General features: G+C 39.1%; 1 protein-coding gene across 1 annotated transcript; it reads right to left on the bottom strand.

The window, feature by feature from the left end:
- Nucleotides 1–20,092: 20,092 nt before the first annotated feature.
- On the bottom strand, nucleotides 20,093–20,929 carry LOC146883617 (uncharacterized). The gene is made up of 2 exons (XM_085666653.1): nucleotides 20,650–20,929; nucleotides 20,093–20,496 (listed from the first exon to the last, which is right to left on the bottom strand). Exons 1-2 carry the CDS (start codon nucleotides 20,927–20,929, stop codon nucleotides 20,093–20,095), a joined length of 684 nt encoding a protein of 227 aa, XP_085522779.1.
- Nucleotides 20,930–22,489: the final 1,560 nt, after the last annotated feature.

Genomic DNA, 22,489 nt, shown 5'->3' with positions numbered 1-22,489 from the left:
ATAAAAACCTAAAAAGAATAATTAAATAAATATGATGGTATTATAGAAAAACAGTATACTCGGCAAAGTTCTATTTGTATATTAAGTGTCCGGTAATACAAAACAAAGCTTTTAGCTTAAAATTTATTCTTGGTATAATTACTGATTTAGTACCCAACTTTTTCGTTAAGTTTAATTCGATACCCAAATTTTTGGTTTGTTTAATTTAGTACCCCAATTTTTTAAAGAAATTCAATTTGGTCATCTCCGTTAAGTTGGAGCTAATAGTGTCCGTACAGGACACGTGTCAAGTCATGAAATTTTAATTTTTAATTTTAATTTTTTTAAAAAAATATTTTTTTTTTAAAATTTATTTTTTTTTTCAAAAAAGTTATTTTTTTTCAAAAAAATTTAAAATTGTCACGTGTCAATTTATTATCGTGACACGTGGCAACTTACAATCATGACACGTGACAGTGGTAATAATTGTTTTCAATTTAGTACTCCCAATTTAAATTTTTGGTTCAATTTAGTATCTAATTTTTTAAAATGATCCAATTTCATCCTTTCCAATTTGAGACCAAATTAGTAACTAAGTTTAATTATAACTTATATATACATGTTAAAATAATTGTTTTGAATTTATACATCAAATCACTACACCTAAATATTCAAATAATTTACTTTTTACAAGTGTAAAAAATTTCATGTGTAAAAGATTACTTTAAAATGTAAAAAATAAAATAATTTAAGTATTTGGGGGAAATGATTTGATGTATATATTAGAAAAAGTTATTGTAACATGTATATATAGGTTGTAATTAAGCTTATTTACTAATTGGGTCTCAAATGGGAGAGGACCAAATTTGATCATTTTAAAAAGTTGGGTACTAAATTGAACCAAAAATTTAAATTGGGGTACTAAATTGAAAACAACTATTACACTGTCACGTGGTACGATGATAAATTGACACGTGATAGTTTTTAAATTTTTTGAAAAAAAAAATTTTAAAAAAATTTAAAATTTCATGGCTTGACACGTGTCCTATACGGACACGGTGTTAATTCCAACTTAACGGAGATGACCAAATTGAATCTCTTTAGAAAATTGGGGTACTAAATTGAACAAACCAAAAATTTTGGTACCAAATTGAACTTAACGAAAAAATTGGGGTACTAAATCAGTAATTATACCTTTATTCTTTTATAAATTTTAAATTGATAGATTGGTTGTAATTCTCTTAAAATATTATGAAATACTTCAAAATATTTATAAATAATATTTTATGATATAATAATTTTATTATCAAATTATATTATATTTTTAAGATATTATGATATAATAATTTATTATTTAATATATATAAGATACTATATTATAATAATAATAATAATTGATTATATAATATATTGGAAATATTTTCAAGTAAATGCATTTGTTTAACATTTCTATTTACTCTTGACCTAAGAAGCTTATAAATACAACATTCTTTTATGAGGAGTGATTTCAATTTACATACTCAATTCAAAATTTAATACTTAATATTCAATTCAAAACTTGATACTTAATTATTTGACTCAACTCTCTCGTATTAGTCTTTATGTTCATTATTATTATTAGTGAAAACATGTAAGAGCCTAGAAGATAGTGTTTTAAAAAGTGATAGTGATTTAAAAATAATGAGATTCAATTATTTTAATATTAAAATTTTTTCGTATAAATAGAATTAATGAGTTTCATTATTTAAAGCATATTATCTCCTAAAAATTACTTTTCAAGAGTTCTCTGATTTGTCTCTATGAGTTTTGTCTCTTTGATTGTTTGATTGAAGAACCGAGACCATAGGATTGATCCTCTCGGCGAGCTCTTCAAGTTGGATCGATCAGTTTCTCTGTTCACGTAAGTTGAGTTTCCGTTCTCTTTTTGGGTTATTTCTGTCTTCTATTGCATGTAAGCCCTCTTCCGCTAGCATGCATTGTTTTAATCATCGATATAAGTCTCTACTAATAAGTGATCATAATGACATGTCTTGTTGTTCTTGTGATGTTTCTATGTGTAGATAGAGCATCATGTGAAGTTAGAGGTGTTTGGCGTTTATAGAGTCGTCTAAGCAGGACAACAGGCAATGGAAGCTAATTTCACCATTTTAATTTATAAACATGTTAGAATAGTAAATCTTGATGTTGTGTTGTGATTGATTTTGGTATCTAAGTTGTGAAATAGTATGTGATGTGTGATAACTAAGGAATCTATGTTCTAAATGATGTTGTTTGAAAATGTTGATGTTTATGATTGTAATTGAGGTGAATTGATATAAATGTTCATGTAAACTTGATTGTGATTAGTGTTTAATATTTGTGAAGGTCTAGGGAAAGTTTAGGAATGCTCTTGGGATTGTAGAATTATGTAGAAATCTGATTCTGTAGAATTATGCAAACCGTTGGGCGAGCATTTACTCGCTGAGATCACTAACTTTTAAATCGCTGGGCATGGAAATACTTCTCAGGCAAATTATTTGGAAAAACTCTCCCTGGAGCTCCAATGATAAACTTGTTGGGCGAGTAGTCTATCGCTAGGCAAGAATGTACTTTTAGTCTAGCGAGATGACATGTTCGTTGAGTGAGTGGATCAATACCTAAATTGGATATTGGTTGCTTTAAAAGTGGAAGTTTTGAAATTTTCTATGAACGATTGGTATATGATATGGATTGATGTGTGAGCACATGAGGTGGTGATGTTTAAAGAGTTTCAAGAAAAATTCTTGGTGATGGTGTTTTTAGTTTATGACTTAATATTGGAGATGTCTAGATAGGAAATGTTTCTGAACTCTAATAATCGTTCACACTTATATAGAGTAGAATGAATTATGTGGGGAGAGTGGCAGGAGATCCTAGTCATGGGACGTATTGGGGCTAAGGCATAATGGATACCTTATGAGTGGTTGGGTGTGATGAGTTCATATTTTTGCCTTCATTTAATGTTTAATTCTGAATTTTTTTTTATTGAATTTTGTTCTTAAAAGATTGATTTAATTAGGATTTCTTACAATTGGGTTTATTGAGCATGAGATACAAAAATATGTTAAAAATAGCTTTTTAGTTTCATAAATGTTTTTTGGATATTTTGAGGTGTGTTAGTCTAGCTGCAGCTAAGTTGAGCTCATGGAGGTGTGTAAATAAATTTATTAAAACTTCATGACACCTTAAAGATAAATCCAAGAATAGGAAATTATCAAAATCACAAAAATCCAAGTCAAGCATTGCATGAAGACGACAAGAAAAGCTTGAAAAAGTGAAGAAGTTTGGCTAAGCCAAGAAGAGGGAACAAGAAACAAAAATTGGACCTTGCAGTTTTCTCTATCTTTTTCCAGAAGAAGGGCTTTGATAATTCACAAATATTTATGATAAACGATAATTTAGGAAAATATATCTTTAGATATTTTATTTGATATTTTTAAATAATTATCTTATTTAATTATATCATAAAATATCAAAAGGTAATACCTACCAAATCTTTTTTAAATATGGCAAGATCTTCTTGAATCTTTTTAGATCTCCACAACAAACAAATATATCTTGAAGATATCGTATTATGTAGAAGATAATTGGAGGAGATTACAAGAGGGGCATAATTGGAAACTGGATAGAAATTATGTTATTGAATAATTAATTAAAGATTTTTGATTAATTATCTTTGATATATCTCAAATTATCAACAAAGGAAATCTTCCAAATATTTTTGAATATTTATCTTTATTTTAAAAGATATTTGAGAGATATTATATCAAAAGATAAAAGATTTCAACAATGGAAAATATAACATTCAAGTCCAATCAATGCCTATATATAAAGAGATCAAGAGAGCAGAAAGGAAAAACAAGCTCAACACTTCGGAGTTTAGGACCCTTAGGGGGACTTAAATTCTTCCTCTCTCTCCATTCTCTTCTATTTTTATTTTATTTTGTATTCCATGGAGGGCTAAGCCTCACGGGTTGGTTCCATTGTAATTTCATTATGAATTCTGATGTTTTAATTCATTTATGTCTTGTATCTTTAAATCACGTGAAAAGTAATGGTTTTTACATCATAGCGAATTAGTGAGATGTTTTAATCTATATGCATATCAATCATATGAGTTTAAGGGCTTTTAATTATAATTGAGAATTTACTTTGATTAAATTTAGAAACTTTCATGTGATTGAATGGGTTTTTGTCAATGATTGAGACTGTACTTTGATTAGAGGTGGAAACTTTAATTAGAATTGATCAAGAATGTACTTTGGTTAATTAACTTTTTGCTTGATTTTAGAGGTAAAAGAATAGACATGATTAAGGATAGTAATATTTAATTGAGACTTTATGGTTAAGTTTACTATGATTAATCTACAAAGTTCTTGCTTTTGATTAGAATTTACTTTGGTTAATAGTGAGAACGCCAACAAATTAATTGAGAATTTACATTGATTAATTTGTAAATCTACAACAATAATTAATTAAGCAATAATCTTTAGATAATAGATGATGGATCTATTTTGAAAAAGCAGTGGAATCAATCTATTTTTCTTTATCATTATTTTTTTATCTTTTTATCTTTTTAAAATTTTATTTCTTTATTCCTTATTTTATTTGATTAACCATTTTGTATAGTTTTTATAACAACTAATTTGTTAAAAATCAATTCCGTGTTCGTTGGGAGACGACTTTAGGTTACTTTACCCTTTCTATTTTGTTGACTACTATCTTAGCAATATTGACGTTGCTATAATTTAGTATTATTAATTTGATCGCGTCAATGACATCGTTATTAGGGTGATAACTCCTTTTCTCTAAAACTATGCAGTGTTTAGAAACCATCACAGGTGCAAACTTCCTTAAAATTCTATATCAAGCGCATGATTTGGATAATTGAGTCTAGTGTCAACTGTTGGTGTGAATTATAGATATAGATATGTTATATACTATGTACGAATATTTCTTGTGTACATTAGCTTACCCTATTTGTCTATTTTCTTTGTTGCCTTGTGTTGTGTTCTCTTCTTTTGTGATGATCATATATTTTTGTGGGGGCAAATGAAGTTGCAGGTGTAGAGACACCTTTGGTGGATGAGGAGCTATTAGTTAGGTAGTGGAAGGTCTCGAGGAGTTTTAGTAAGTGGTTAGTCTTGTATAGGGTTTGCTTGTTGGTTTAGTTTAAGTGTATGGATTATATATTTTTATAGTCCTATCTTTTGTAAGACTATATTAATATACTTTGGATTACCTATTTTGAATATTATACTGAAGCGTCCTATTTTATGAGTTTTAAGCTACTAAATTGGGATGTTACAAAACACATGTGATACACCCATGTGTGTTCACTTTTTTGGATAACAAAACATAATGAAATTATAATTATTAAAATAAATGTAAATAATTTCTACAATTTAATTATAGATAGTTTTTATTTACTTTGTAAATGCTTTTATTTATTTAGTAGAAGTAGATGATTTTTATTTATATAATTTGAAAAAAGGTTAAATATGTTTTTGTTCCCTCAACTTTTAGTGAAAATTGGAATTAGTCTCTCTCTAAAACTTTGGCCTAATTTAGTCCCCAACTTTATAACTGCGTGAATTTAGTTCTTATACCCAAATTTTGTTAAGTTTATTTAACGTTTCAAATGTGTTTCATGATTGTTTCTTAGCTCACATTGAAGCAAAAATGTGTCAAACGATGTAAACAACTCAAATGTTATCATGAAATGCATCTGAACCGTTAAATAAACTTAACAAAATTTGGTTGAAAGGACTAAATCCACACAGTTCTAAAGTTGGGGGACTAAATTGGGCTAAAGTTTTGGAGAGGGACTAATTCCAATTTTCATTAAAAGTTGAGGGACAAAAACATATTTAATCCTTTAAAAAATAGTTAAATTTTAAAAAAGTGATTAAATTTAATAAAAAAAAATCAGTTAAATTTTAAATAAAATAGTAAATTGAAGGGTAAAAGTGGAAAAAAGTGAACACCAAAAAGGGGAATCCCCTTTTTAATATAGGTATAGATCTATATCTCACTCTCTTTGTGACTCAAGCATCAAAGAGTCTTTTGTAGGTGGTTATTCCCACGGTTTCTCCTCAAAACGTAGAGCTTTCTCACCAACAAGCAACACTTAGCTCTTAGAGAGCCTTATACTCCACCTTGGAAACAATTTGTCAAAGTCTAGTAAGATCATCTGGTGTTGACCCTAGGGTCTAAGTAAAACTCTATCTTGCCTCCACATTTTATAAGTGATGACTCATTATTGAGATGAGTGGTGAAGATAGTCCATCATCGGTAACAATCGTCTCACTCATGCTACCATGAGCATTTATGGTCAACATTTTGCAATGACTTTGAAGAGTGCTATCTTAACACTCCATCTCTTTTCTACATTAATATTTTATTATAGTATAACAATTTATTGAAAATTTGTGGGTAGTGGTGCCAAAATAGTTTTTTCCCTTTGCTTAGGTAACATTTTCCTCAATAAGTCTTGCAAGTTCCAATGATGGTCACACTAAAAATAAGCGAGCCCAAAAGCACTCTATGTAACATCTCTACTAGAAATTACTTAAATAAAAGAAATAAGTTATAATTAAAATTCAAATCGTCATAATTTATTATTCCTAAATGTGGGAAAATTTAAATTTGTTCAACACACTTACATTTAAATAAGCAAAACCATAATGTACTACAAGTTTCAACAAAACCAATTGAATTTAAAAGCAGAAACATAAACTAAGCCCTATTCAAATGTCCTAAGGTAGCCCTCTCTCTGTCTCTAAGCATTATCAACATCACTTGGAATATCATCTGCTCCCGTGTGACAAGTCACCCGATCATCGCCAAACATAAATAGAAAGGGTGAGCTAGTAACAATATAAATAGATAATTTAATAAAAATAGAGATTCCCCCAAAACTACTTTATTTCATCAGTACCTATTTGTAAGATTCCATCCAATTATCCAATTGCAATTACATCTCCCCAATTCACAATTCCAGCATTTACACACGCACCCAACATAATCATATAACTGCCAAGACATTAGGATTGAACCCTATTTTCCCGAATTCCCGATTCATTCCAACTTAATAAGAAACCTCTCCCAAATTTGCACGCCCTTTCATCACCAAGGAAACAACACCAATGCCATTTAACAACAATTATATAACATCTCATATACATATGTCCACAACACTTTGTAGAGAATTTCAAAACATCGCAATTCATCGAAAAACAGTCAAAACACATCAATCACCATCGCACCGCCTAGTGATTGTTCATTGTCACCAGGCAATTCATAGCAAAACCCAAAAACCGTTACCTGGTAATACTTGCCCCGAATGAACTTCTAGAGTTGATTTTCCTTGATTTGCGAAAGTCGTCCTTCGCTCCTCTAAAAACTCAACTCTCACTCTCTAAAGCACGTATGGATGCTCTATCAGAACCTCACCTCACTACTCACACGAAAACATAGCTATCCTTCTCACAATCCTTCCCTCTCTCCCAATTACTCGTCCAATTATTACCATTCAATCACCCAAAACACATTTTTAATGAAAGAAGGTTTAATGACTTATCAATTATCATTACCAAAGAAATTTAGCAAAAAAGGAACCTATTTCACCTAGGTCAAGGTTTAAACACAACTACACAATTTCAATGCAAGTGCACAACCAATTCAACCAATTCATGTTTCGTGATAATTCCTACTTATATAGGATTATATTATCATGAACCATTATCAAGCATATTGTAAGACCCAAGAAATTTAAATAATTAATTAAATAATTATTTAATAAATGCGGGTAGAAGAAGCCTTTAAGGCATTTAATGCGGAGTGCTATGACATGGAAAAGTATTAGCTCAAATGGTTGAGAGTACTTTAATTGTGTAGGAGGACTTGGGTTCGAGTCTTATGAATGACAATTGTGTGTTATTTTAATTTGTGCATTATTTTGTTAATATATTTGAGGGTGAGACATGATAATATAAGCCTAAAATTTTAAGAATTATCATGAAACATAATTTGGTTGATTTGGTTATACATTGGCGTTGTAATTAGAAGGTTGTGGGTTCAATCCTTGTTGAGAACTAATTAACTCTTTTTTTGCCAAATTTTTCTTTGGCATGGATATGAAAGAGTTTAGAAATCGTAGCAGCCAAGAGAGGTATATTGGAGGGCTGAAAAACATTCTCTTTATGAGCCTTGATTAACCATTAAACCACCATGTTAATGTGAATTGATGCTCATTAACTTCCATTAGTGATAAATTCGTTTTTCTATTTAAATACATGAAATTAAGCTATGAAAGGTTTGGTTAGAAGGATTCTGGAATTATCATTGAGCAGAGGGTATTGAGAGTGAGTGAGGGAGTGTTCTTGAACGTGAAAAGAAAGAAGGGAAAGCTGAAATTCGTGCAGCAAGGAAGGAAGGCTCTTGGACATCATCAAGAAAGGGTTAGAATATCAATTGGAGTGCGAATTCTAGGTTAGGGGAGCTATAACTCGTTAGTCTTGCATTTTAAATTTAATTGCTTTATGAATGGCATGTATATGTATGAAAATGGTTGTCACATTTGAAATTCTGGGTTTTTGGAAATTTTCCAGAAACCGCCTGGCGGGCATTCAAAGCCGCCAGGCGACTCATACCAATTCTGAACATTTTTTGGGTTCCTGCAAGGAACCGCCTGGCGGTGAGCTAGGAACCGCCTGGCGGTGAGCTAGGAGCCGCCAAGCGACGCGTTACTTATCACCCAGTTCTAGGTTTCTCTAATAAAGGGCCTGACAGTAGTGACTAACCCGCCAGGCGACGCGAGCCACTTTTGGCTCGATTTTGATGTTTCACAGGTTCTGGGAGGTTTCTGGTCGGGGAGAAATCGCGTTCTAATCTTTAAGAATGATTAAACATCATATTTCATTGGAAATTCGTGGAATTGGGGTTTAATTGAGAAGAAACTTGCATGAAGGTTATCTTAGGATTGATGAATTGGGGATTTCGAAAACGACACTAATCTCAATGGAAAATTTTAATGAATTCGTGAATGGGAAGCATTAGGGATGAACCATAATCCCAATAACTAGGATCGTATCCTATGGAGTCAGAAATTGATGGAAATCAGAGTTGTTGTGAAGGGGTAAGGTTCGCAGGTGCAGGAACCGCCTAGCGGCACCCCTTTGGCCGCGAGGCGCCATACCAGTGGTGCGTGGTGTTCTGATTCATGTGGAACAGAAACCGCCCGACGGTAGTTTTGTACCGCTAGGCGCTAGGCTACTGACCAATTTTTCTAGTTCGCGCAGTTTTCGTAAAACTAAATTTCCCGATTCGTTAACCGTCCGATTTGGGTGAAATTTTGACAGGCGACCCACAACATGTATTTCTTCACTGTGAACGGTGGAGATTTGATTTGGTGGACAGTAGCTAGAGATATACGTGACGCATGATCATGACAGGTTTTGGGGAAGTATGGGAACATGATAAATTTTGTGTTGGACATGAATTGATTGTACTGGGTGTGTTTTGGCATGATGATATGTATTAATTAATAGGATTAATGTGTGAAATTGGTATTGGAAGTTGGAGGCCTTAAGATCTGTAAACAGTGCCAAAAACTAATAGCAGTGCGCTATTGGTGTGGCGCCTGGCGGAGAAGGGCAAGCCGCCAGGCGGTAGAGTTCTAAATCAGTGGCAGTGGCCACTGTTTGCAGGAGGTGCCTGGCAGTAGGGTTGTGTCCGCCAGGCGGTGACGAAGCTGGGTGGCTTCTGTTTGGCCTCTAGCGCCTGGCGATAGAGTGTTGGCCGCCGAGCGGTGTACTGCTAGTTTTCGCCTAGCGATGTCTAGGCGACGTCAGGCGATTTTGGTTGTTGTGAAATTGGTGGTCCGTTGATTAGTGGACTTGAAGGACTAAGTTCACTTACTTTTATGCTTGGGCTTGATGGACGAAGTCCAATAGGGGTCTGGGATGTGCTTGGTAGTGGGACGCATGATGGGCATGGAACTGGTTAGTTCCCGTCAGCTACTATTGGGCGAGGAGTCCTTAGTATGGTGATTACATGGGTCGGACGCACGATGGGCAAGGAATAGTTTTATTCCTGTCGACTGCTATTGGGCGAGGAGTTCATAGTATGGTGATTGTGTGCGTGCCAGGGTCCAGGCTGGGAAGGCTTGGATGTTTTTCCACAGACGAGGAGGCTGTGGGGTTGGACTATGAGCAGGATTGGCTCGTAGGGTTGGACCACGAAAGGGATAGTTCGTGGGAGCACAGTAAAGTCCCAAGACCTAGTTTCATGCATATGACTCATGAAGGAATATGAGATCAGGGATGTGAAATTTGCAGATAACACATGTCAGTAAAATTTATATCTTGGGATGGGTGTCATACTTATTTTATATTCATGTGTGCATAGCTCACCCTATCTGTTTGTGTGTGGCGATGATCGCGGGAGCAGATGTTTTGACAGGTGAGTCAGGAGACGCTTGAGATTGGAGAGCGGGATTACATGGGCTTTTGAAGACTTGAGTTTTTGATATTTTTTTTTATGTTTATGTTATGAACATTAGCCATTTTGGACTTTTATGGTTGTAATAACTTTGGATTGCGAACATTTATAATGTATGCAACTTTGCGATTTTAATTTTCCCATATTTTGGGAACATGTGATTATAAATGAGGTATTATCAATATTAACGCGTTTTAATTTATTTTATTGAATTGTTTATGTTCTTTTCAAAGTAATATTCCTTAGGGATGTTACACATATTATCAAAATAATAAAACAATTAATTTAACACACAATGGCATCAACAAGACTCAAACCCAAGTCCTCTCAACATAACCAATTACTCTCAACCACTTGAGCTAGTATTATTCCTTATCATAACTCTCGCAATGTCATAATTATTCGATTACCCTTATTTATATTAAATAATTATTTATTTAATTATTTAATTTTTCTCGGATCTTACACTCTGGTCCAAAGGTTGAAGGTGAAATAGTTTTGCAACTACTCAGTGCCACCCTCGCATCACAATGCTTGGTCTAAGTAGTGGCACCCCTTTCGTGCATCATCTTTGTGCTTCACTACATGCATGACTTCCACATAGAGATTTCCTTTTACTTCAAGAGCATCATCATTCCCTTTAGCAAGATTTCCCCTCTAACCTGCACAATCTAGAAAGCATGATGACAACCTCCATGTTGATACCTCCCTTGCCAACTTTAACGACCTCAAGATCTAGTACATCCACCAAAGCCCCTTTTTCCTTGGCAACGACAATCATGCATGATGTTCGCTCCTCATTCTCAATCAGGGCACAAAATCTTCGATGCTTGAGAACACTGACAAATCAATAAATGAGTCCAATGTTGTCGACATAAAACCACAAGCTATTGTTATAACACCACTGTGAGGAAACAAGTAATTCTTCAACTACAATGAGAATGAAAATGCATGCAAACATGTATTCTAGAGATATTACAAGAACTCTTTTGGAGCTAAAAATGACTCACACTATGGAACAAACTCCAAGTCACCTCTTCTGACCTCACCAACTACGACAAGAAAGGCATGACTCCTAAAACGTCTACGACTCTCTTGATGTCTACCATGACTAGTGCTACAGTGTCCTTGCCACCAAGAGCCCATAGATCGTTGCATTCTCCCACTTCCTCATCGGAAATGGAACCACCCACTACTAGAACTCGAACATCGACATAATAAAAAACCCAAAAGTATAACCTACTCGACAACACGTTTAGCCTGATTGGCATCCTCACTCCTCGACATAATTTAAACGCCCCAATATAACCTACTTAACGACATAACGAGCTTGAGTGGCATCTCTACTGCTCGACATAATCGAAATGCCCTAGTATAGCCTACTTGATGCCAAGTCAAGACTGAGCGACATCTTCACTCCTCGACATAATTGAAATGCAAGTACAACCCACTTGACGACACGTCCATCTTGAGTGGCATCGCCATTCCTCAACATAATCAAAATTTCTGAGTACAACCTTCTCAACAACACAATAAATTCTAGTCGCTAACCTCTCTCATGTGTTAATTACATTTGAGTATAACCTACTCGATGACGCAATAAATTTAAGTGGCTAACCCCGTATTAAATACACTTGAGTACAACCTATTCGACGACATAATAAATTTTATTGGCTAACCACACTCACATGTCAAATATGCTCGAGTACAACCTACTCGATGACACAAAATCAAAGTGGCTAACCCCATTCACGTATTAAATATGCTTCAATACAACCTACTCAATGACACAATAAATTTATGTGGCTAACCCCACATACGTATTAAATACTTTTGAGTAAACCATACTCGTCGACAACGCAATATGCTTGAGTGACCTACACTCGTTAACAAATCAAAATATGTCCAGGTGTTTACACCCTCGCAAGCAACAATTGGATAATTGATTCTCATAATAAAGAGATGTGTACTTTTTTTCCTCAGTTTGGATAGTTTCCCCAAAATTAGATTTTTGTTATAAGCAAAGTTTTAACAAGGCACATTTTTTCATGCATGTCATTTCACTAAGCTCAGGTGCATCTAATATCCACAAGCTATAATTGATGGATAATTATAAAGCTTATTCATCCATAAACAAGGTCTACGTACACCTTATTTTTGGTTTCCAAGCTGTAGGTCTTATGCACATACCCCCAATATATGATGAAATATCTCCAAAATATCTACAAATAATATATTATGATATAATAACTTATTACAAGAATTTGATACCTTCAAGATATTATGATAATAATTAATTTTATAATATCCTAGATATATAATACTTGATTATCTTAAAGTAACAAAATCTATTTAATATGTCTATTTATTCATGACTTAGGAAGCTTATAAATACAACATCTCCCACATGGAGTGATTTCAATTCACACTAAGTATGAAACTCAATTCAAAATTGGATACTTAATTATGAGACTCAACTCTCTCATATTATCGTAGTCTTTATGTTCATTATTATTAAACAAATCCTTACTCACTTAGTTTCTTGAGTATTAGAGATACTTTTATAAGTGGATTTTCATGTTTCTTCTCAAAACTTCAAAACTTAGTTTTCTCATTAAGAACTTGAGAGCATTATACTCCACTCTAAAACACTTAGTCAAAATTCGATAAAAACACTATCTTATTTTATTAGAATCATTTGATAAATTAATTAATAACTATAAAATGATATAAAAAATACAATTATGTAAATAAACTCTAGGTAAAAATATGTTATTATGCAATTATAAATTTAATTTCTTAAAACTAAAAAAATTTTATTAAACTTTTTTCGTATTTATGTTTTTACTGCTAATATATATATATATATATATATATATATATATATATATATATATATATTGTTCCTGCAGAGAACAAACAAGATAAGTTAGGCACAACCGTCACCTTACCCACGTAGTCCGTTATCTCCTCAGTTGGCTTCTTCCCGATTGATATATGTCGGCTTGGACCTAGGAGGGTTTACCTGCAGAAGGGGCTCCGAAGTTCAAGTGAGTCAAAGCTCTCAAAGGTCAAATCAGGTGATTAATGGAGTAATGAATGCGTACCTTTAATTACTGGGGTCCACGCGTATTTATAGAGTATTAATTATGTTTGGTTACGACATGGGTTGGGCCTTAGTTTGGGCTATAGGTAGGCCTGGGGCTTGGCCTAGGCCCTTAGTTCGACTATCGTGGGCTTATTGGATGGCAGGAGGGCTTTCATTTCGCTAAGTCTTTAGGAACGGTCTGATCCGGTGACTTCTCCAGTTGGCGGATGTCGTCTTTGCCCGTGCACTGTCCTAGGTTGGCCGTTTTGTTATTAGTTTAGGCTTCGTTCAGTTATGAGTTTAGGTCTATGCCGACCCGAGTCGTGTACTTGGGTTGTTTCCGGCATATACGTAAAGGTCGTTATTTATATGGTTAAGTTGGCTAGGTATGGTATAGTTCAGTTGGCCAGGTACGGTACACTAGTCCCCCAGCCTTTTTCGATATAGTGTGTCGGTGAAGGATGATATGTGCTGATGTACTAGTCGTGACCGGCTAGGTGTGATACATAAGTCCCCCAGCCTTTAAGTGTGATGAACAGTGTTAAGGCTAGAAGGTGTGAAGGGGTATCGAGTAGGCGAAGAGGTTTGTGATGAACAGTGTTATGACGTTTGAAATTCGTATGTATAAATGAAGATAATGTTGGCAGTGCATTCACTTTGTCTCATTTGCAAAAAATCTGTTCACGTGCGTTTTAGAGCTTTCCGATATATTCCCTTCCTCCTCCGTCATCTTTTCTAAAGAAATCAAATATGTCTAGTAGTAGCGATAGGGTTTCATTGTCAGATTCGGGTAGTGAGTGGTCTAGGGATAGTGGAAGTAGTCGAGATGATACCAGTGATAGGGAAGAGAGGGGTAGTATAGGGAGAATTCCAGTGGAGAGGGTGGTTGAAATTAGGGAAGATCCGCCCGAGGAGTTGGCGGAGAGCAATTGGCCGGCGAAGGCCAGATACGAATGGTGGCAGCAAACGTGCGGACACATCGATCATTGTTCCGGTGGTCACGTTTGTTAAGATCGTGGTTGAACTGCACACCTATTTTCGAGAAGGGGGTGCAAAGGGACATAATTGCTCCGGAGCGGGTTACTGCTGCGGAATGTGTGTGCCATGGTCGAGAAGGAGTAGCCGAAGAATTCTTCTATATGTACATGTGCCATTTCTCGCAACTGCACATCCGGCTACCGTTTGACGAATTCACCATGGGAGTGCTGCGATTATTAAACGTTGCCCCTACTCAGCTTCATCCGAATAGCTAGGCGTACTTACAAGCTTTCAGATTATTGTGCATGGCGTTGTACTTGGAACCGTCTCCTCGAGCATTCCTATACTTTTTTGTCACGAGGCCGAAGAGTCCGATAACATGGTTGTCGCTAATCAGCCGGCCTGGTCTCAACAAATTGGACGCTTTCACTCAATTGTTCAAGCATTTTAAAGATGGGTTCTTCTAGGTTGTAGTGAAATCGGCTGGTCGGTCACACTTTTATACTGCTGATGGTAATACTAAATTCCCGTTCTTCTGGACCGGTAACCCTTGGAGATATAAGGTGATTCTAAGTTTGTAATAACTCGCACATTGCTTTATTTTGATGTTTGCTATGAATGTCGGTTACTTCCGGGTTAATTGCTCGTTATATTTGTGTATGTATGGGATGTTTGTGTGCGCTATTGTGTGTTAAATGTGTTCGACCAAGGTCGTTTGCTTGTGGTAAGGGTAGGGAACTTAAAACGAGTTAACCAACGGGTTAAGGGTGTTCGACCCAGGCCGCTTACTTGTGATAAGGGTGGGGAACTTAAAACGAGTTAACCAATGAGTTAAGGGTGTTCAACCCAGGCCGGTTACTTGTGGTAAGGGTGGGGAACTTAAAACGAGTTAACCAACGAGTTAAGGGTGTTCGACCCAGGCCGCTTACTTGTGGTAAGGGTGGGGAACTTAAAACGAGTTAACCGACGAGTTAAGGGTGTTCGACCCAGGCTGCTTACTTGTGGTAAGGGTGGGGAACTTAAAACGCGTTAACCAACGTGTTAAGGGTGTTCGACCCAGGCCGCTTACTTGTGGTAAGGGTGGGGAACTTAAAACGAGTTAATCAATGGGTTAAGGGTGTTCGACCCAGGCCGCTTACTTGTGGTAAGAGTGGGGAACTTAAAACGAGTTAACCAACGAGTTAAGGGTGTTCGACCCAGGCCGCTTACTTGTGGTAAGGGTGGGGAACTTAAAACGAGTTAACCAACGAGTTAAGGGTGTTCGATCCAGGCCGTTTACTTGTGGTAAGGGTGGGGAACTTAAAACGAGTTAACCAACGAGTTAAGGGTGTTCGACCCAGGCCGCTTACTTGTGGTAAGGGTGGGGAACTTAAAAATGAATCTGAAAGTTAAAAAGTGAATAGTCATACAGTTGAGAACCCTTCGTTTTATTCATTGAATCTGGGGTGCCTTGTTAAAACCTCCCTGGCCAAAACCCCCCTTAGGGGAAAAAGACCAGGTGAGGAAAAATAGTACACCCAGGGTTACAAGTATTCGGTTCAATACAGTATACATTTAACTAAAGTAGAATTTGAGGTGGGACACATTCCAAGTGTTGGGTATCTCTTCCCCAGATAAATGTTCCAAGCGATAAGCTCCTCCTCTTGCGTCTTCACGTATGCGGTATGGGTCGTCCCAGTTGGTGGAGAACTTGCCATCCTTCTTTTTTGCACTGCTGGCCATTCTCCATACTAAGTCTCCGCTTACGAACGATCGTGGACATAGGTTTGCGTTATACTTTCTGGCAGCTCTTCGTTTGGTGGCTAAGTTGCGTATCTGAGCTTTTTCTCTGAGTTCGGGTAGGAGGTCGAGATGAGTGGCCATGTTTTGGTGGTTGCGGGTTGGGTCGTACAGTTCTCGGCGTAGGGATGGTTCGCCAATTTCGACCAGTATCATGGTGTCTGCACCTTAAACTAGGCTGAATGGGGACTCGTTTGTTGATGACTGAGGGGTGCACCTGTAGGCCCATAGCACTTCTACCAACTCTTCGGGCCATCGGCCTTTGGCATTATCTAATCTCTTGCGCAATTCCACTAGGATGACTTTGTTGGCCGCCTCTGCTTGTCCATTTGTTTGTGGGTGCTCTACAGAACTTGTGATGTGTTTGATGCCCAGACCAGTGTAGAACTTGGCTAGCTCCTTATCTATAACTGTCGGCCATTGTCGGTGATGATAGTATGTGGAACACCATATCTACATATAATATCTTTCCAAACGAACTGCTGAACTTGTTGGGCCGTGATAGTGGGCAGCGGCTTGGCTTCTATCCATTTGGTGAAATAATCAACGGCTATAATCAGGAATTTCACTTGCCCCTTGCCGAGAGAGAAGGGGCCGAGGATATCCATTCCCCATTTAGCAAAGGGCCATGGGGATAGTATGGAATGGAGTTGTTCTTGTTTCTGGTGGATGAGGTTGCCATGTTTTTGGCATGGTTTGCACTTTCTGACGTAGTCCTGGCAGTCTGCTTCTATAGTCGGCCAGAAGTAGCTGGATCTAAGGATTCTAGTAGCCATAGTGCGTGCGTCGGAATGGTAGCCGTAAATGCCTTCGTGTAGCTCTTTAATGATATACTACGCTTGTTCTGCTGTGACACATTTGAGAAGCGGTTGGTCGTATCCGCGTTTGTAGAGGTCATCGCCTATCATGGTATACCTGGCGGCCTTAGCCAACCAAGTTTTGTCCGCATCTTGTGGGGGGTTGCCAGTTTTTAGATATTGGATATAGGGGGTGGTCTAGTTATGGCTTTGGGGAGGGGTGGTATTGTCGGCTGGGGGTGGGTTAGGTTTTGGCAGGTATTTGTGATGGAGGGTGTAGATAATGTTTGCTGTAATAGGGATCGATGGCGGCTTTTTAATTTAGTGCTGGCTAATTTAGAGAGGATGTCGGCTTTGATGTTGTCGGTCTTGGGGATGTGCTCGATGCGAACTCGTTCAAAGGCGGATTGAATGACTACGCGGACCAGATGGTAATATTGTAGAAGGATGGGGTCTTTGATATGGAATTCTTCATTTAGGTATCCTACAGTAAGCTTGGAGTCGGTTTTGCACATTATCGTCTTGACACCAACTTCGCGGGCAAGGGAGAGGCCGACGAGGATGGCTTCGTATTCGGCTTGGTTGTTTGATGTTTTGAAGGCAAAATGGAGGGATTTTTCAATGAGGATGTCGTTAGGCCCTTCTAATATGATGCCGGCACCGGCACCTTTCGGATTCGAGGAACCATCTACATGAAGTGTCCACTGGTCCTTTGTGGTGTGTGCTGGAGGTCATTAACAAAATCTAGTAGGCATTGGGCTTTAATGGGGCCATGAGGTTCATAGCGAATGTTGAATTCCGATAGCTCGACGGCCCAGGATGACATCCGTCCTGCTAGATCTGGTTTTTGCAATATTTTTTGGATTGGGTAGTCGGTTTTGACGGTGATGCTGTGGTTTTGGAAGTATGGGCGTAGGCGGCGAGCTGCGTGGACCAAGGACAGGGCCAACTTCTCCACCATTTGATATCTGGTTTCAGGATCTTACATCGTTCTACTAACGAAGTAGATAGGATGTTGCGTGCCCTCTCTTTCTTGGACAAGCACGACGCTGACGGTGTGGTCGGTGGCTGTGATGTACACTAGGAGGGGTTGGCGAGTATCCGGCTTGTGGAGGATAGGTGGTGACGTTAGGGTGGTTTTTAGTTGTTGAAAGATTTGTTCACAGTCGTCAATCCACATGAACCGGGTGGATTTCTTGAGGAGTTGGACTATGGGTTGGGTTTGTTCAGCCAATTTGGGCAGGAAGCGGGAAATTGCGGTAAGGCAACCTATGAGGCGTTGGACCTCTTTGATGGTAGTGGGACTGCGCATTTCGATAATTGCCTTGCACTTTTCGGGATTGGTCTCTATACCGCGCTAGGTTAACATAAATCCGAGAAATTTACCGCGGTCGACGCCGAATACACACTTGTCAGGGTTGCGGCGAAGGTTGTATTGGTGCAACGCGGAGAAGACCACCGAGAGGTCCTGGGCATGTTGGTGGTGGCTTGGAGACTTGACAACCATGTCGTCAACGTATACCTCGACACATTGTCCCATTAGATGGCTGAAAACTTTGTCCATCAACCGTTGGTAAGTTGCTCCAGCGTTCTTAAGGCCAAAGGGCATAACTTTGTAAAAGTAGTTGGCGTCATCCGTGATGAAGGCGGTCTTATTCATGTCAGATGCGGCTATAGGGATTTGATTGTATCCAGAATATGCATCCAAGAAGCTAAGTACTTTATTCCCTGCCGCGCTGTCAACAAGCCGGTCAATATTGGGTAAGGGGTAGGCATCTCGAGGACAAGCCTTGTTTAGATCTGTGTAGTCTACACACATCCGCCATTTGCCATTGGCTTTCTTCACCAAGACTACATTAGAAAGCCAAGTGGTGTATTGAGCTTCTTCGATGAATCCTGTGCTTAGTAACTTGTTGGCCTCATCCTTAGCTGCTAGGCGACGTTCCTCGCCAAGTTTGCATTTTTTCTAGGAGATGTAGCCGACCTCTTTGTAGATGGATAGCTTGTGGGAGGTGACTAGGGGGTCTACCCCAAGTAAGTCAACGACGGACCAAGCGAAAAGGTCTGTGTTGTTGACAAGGACGGGTGTGATGATGGCACGTTCGTCAGAGTTCAAACCGGTGCCTAAGTTGATGGAGTGGCCATTTGGAAGCTCTAGAGGGGAGGTTTCTTCAACGGGTTCGAGAGGGACATCCCAGCCCAATCTGGGGTCTAGATCTTTGCCTGATAGGGCGATGCAAGAGCCAGGTGGTCGCTCAATGTGGTTAGTTTGTTGGATTGGGAGTTGTGGGCGTAGGCTGGCCATGTAGTATTCGCGTGCCAGGCGTTGGTCGCAATGGACGGTGAGGATGTCGCCAGAAGGGGAAGGGAACTTCATGGCCAAATGGGGGGTGGAGACGACAGCGCCGAGAGTGTTGAGCGAAGGACGGCCGAGGAGGACATTGTAGGATGTGGGCGCGTCAACGATAAGGAAGCGGATGCAAATGGTTTTGGTTTGGGTTCCGTCACGAAACACGGTGTGAAGGTCAATGTAGTCGCGGGTGGATACTTGTTCGCTAGAAAAGCCATAGATTGGTTCGTCATATGGGACCATGGCAGTGTCCGGGAGCTGGAGTTTTTGATAGGTGGCCCAGTAGAGAATGTCAACAGAGCTGCCCTGGTCAACAAGGACTTTCTTAACGGCGTAGTTTTCGATTTCAACAGTGAGGACCATGGGGTCGTCTTGTTGATGGTCGAGGCCGTGAAAGTCATCGTCTGTGAAGATAATGGGAGGCATGCAGCGTCTGTGATGGGAATAGGTGATGTGGTTGATGCATTGAATATGGCAGAGGTGTTTCTTCCTGGCAGAAGAGGTGGATCCTCCACTAGCGAAGCCACCAGAAATGGTGTTGATAGTGCCACGTAGGGGAGGATCGACGGGGGTGATGTCGGTGCGGGCCGGTTGAGGATCCTAGTTAGCGAGTTGGGCGGGGCGTCTATCGTGGTGAGAGTCGTGTGGGGGGCGTTTGTGGTCAGATCGAGAGGGGTGACGGGATCGAGGGGGATGATCATCTCTACGGATGAAGCGGCAAAAGTGACCAGCACAGACCAGTTCTTCTATTTTATCTTGGAGTGCTTTGTAGTCTTCTGTAGTGTGGCCGTGGTTGCGGTGGTAGCGGCAATACTTGGTCATATCAACATTAGGAGGAGTGGTTGTCTTACGTGGTGGCGGAATGAGGTCAGCTTGTAAGGCCTCATCAAGGATGCGGGATCGGGCTACAATGAGAGGGGCATATCTGGTAAAGCAAGGTTGGCGGGGCTCGCGTGGGCGGATATCGGGACGTGGAGCTTGTGGGGTAGGGTTGGCGGTGGTGGCTGCATAGTCATTGCAGAATTTGGTGTGAAGGGTCTACATTTCCTCTATGCGAACATAGTCAGCGGCACGCAACTTGAGCTCGTGCATAGAGGCAGGTGGGTGGAGGTAGACATTATTGGCGAAGGGGCCGGGTTGGAGGGTGAGTGCCATACATTGGAGGATCATTTCTTGATTGAGGTGTGGGGTTCGAAGGGCTGCCTTACTGAAACGATCAATGAACGCTCTGAGTGGTTCGCCTTGTTCTTGTCTAATGCCAAAGAGGTAGATTGTGGTAGTTTGGTGTGGGCGGCTGCCAGCGAAATAGGTAGAGAACATATGGGAGAGAGCATCGAAGCTGTCGATGGAGTAGAGTGGAAGGGTTGTGACCCATTCTAGAGTAGGGCCCTTGAGGGTGGTGGGGAAGGCTTTGCAAAAGACCACGTCTTGGGACATGTATAGGGCGACATGGGTGATGTAGACTTTGAGGTGTTCGTCATGGTCGGTTTCAACGATGTAGCAGTCCAGTGTGAAGGGTTCCCACTCGGCAGGAAATGGGGTGTTGGCGATAAAATCAGTGAAGGGGTGGTGACGTCTGGGCTGGTGGATCATAGTGGGGAAGGTGGAGGTAAAGTTGTGAGGGGGGATGTGGGTTGTTAGGAGGTATTGTGGGTTGTAAGGTGGAACATGTGTAGTGTGTAGGGTGGTGGGTATATTGTAGGGGATCTGGGTGGTGGGGAGGGTAGCAGCAAGGGTAGGGGCTACGGTGTGCCCTGGTTGGGTGGATGGGAAGTGAGTGGGGTGGGTGGAGGGAATGGGTGTTTGTTGGGTGGTAGTGAAGGTGTGAGGGGTGGGGTTGTATTCTCTTTCTTCTTCTGTGGGTTGGAAGGCCGGGGACCTTGCAGCCTCAGACGCCTCCTTGGCTTTTCCTTTCAGAGTGGGATTAGCTTCGATCTTTCGCCTGAGGCGAGAATTCTATTATCGTAGCGCATCCATCTCATCAGCGCTACGTTTCTTCAGGTCTGCCAACTCTTGTTGCATTTTGGCCTGGCCGTCTAGGATGGCGGCCAGGTCAGGGGTGATGTTGGCGGCTCCTGAGGGACCAACATCAGCCTGCTTGTTAACTCCAGCTCTGCTGCGGATTGAAACCATCTTCAGAGAAAAACGGGTACTAAGGTGTTGTCTCGTGCCCCACGGTGGGCGCCAATTGTTCCTGCAGAGAACAAACAAGATAAGTTAGGCACAAGTGTCACCTTACCCACGTAGTCCATTATCTCCTCAGTTGGCTTCTTCCTGGTTTATACATGTCGGCTTGGACCCAGGAGGGGTTACCTGCAGAAGGGGCTCCGAAGCTCAAGTGAGTCAAAGCTCTCAAAGGTCAAATCAGATGATTAATGGAGTAATGAATGTGTACCTTTAATTACTGGGGTCCACACGTATTTATAGAGTATTAATTATGTTTGGTTACGACATGGGTTGGGCCCTAGTTTGGGCTGTAGGTGGACCTGTGCCTTGGCCTAGGCCCTTAGTTCGACTATCGTGGACTTATTGGTAGGGGTGGCAAAACGGGTTGGGCCCAATGGGCCAGCCCGTCAACCCGTGCTAAAAGGAACGGGCTGGGTTGAAGATTTCAACCCGTTAGCCCGTTCTGGCCCGTCCCGTCCAGCCCGTCAACTTGACGGGCCAAAGTACGGGCTGGCCCGTCCTGGCCCGTTGGCCCGTTTTAAAAAAATAAAATAAAATAAAAATAATTAAAAAGATTAACTTTTTAGATTATATATTTTAAATGTAGAAATATATAATAGTATTGTAATTTAAATCATCAACACTTACAAATTAAGTTTGAATTATTAGTTATAATTGAATAATTTAATATGTAAATTTAATAATTATTTTAACTTATCTAATTAAAAACATTAACTAATCAATTAAAATTTAAAATAATATTTTATTTGATTAAATATGACTTTAATAATAATTTATATGTATATATAAACAAATTTAAAAAATAAAACA

Source organism: Vigna unguiculata, chromosome 9, assembly GCF_037176805.1.
Source record: "Vigna unguiculata cultivar grain cowpea cultivar isolate G323 ecotype 2 chromosome 9, ASM3717680v1, whole genome shotgun sequence".
Lineage (NCBI taxonomy): Eukaryota > Viridiplantae > Streptophyta > Magnoliopsida > Fabales > Fabaceae > Vigna > Vigna unguiculata.
The sequence above is the reverse complement of the archived record's forward strand: the minus strand, read 5'-3'. Positions and strand labels throughout refer to the sequence as shown.

Bases quoted from the DNA above. Each gene is read 5' to 3' on its own strand.
- LOC146883617 (XM_085666653.1), bottom strand. From the start codon at position 20,929: ATGTCCCAAGACGTGGTCTTTTGCAAAGCCTTCCCCACCACCCTCAAG. The intron at 20,497-20,649 runs GTATGGCACTCA...ATGACTATGCAG, and splicing joins TCAAGAAATGATCCTCCAAT to CCACCACCGCCAACCCTACC.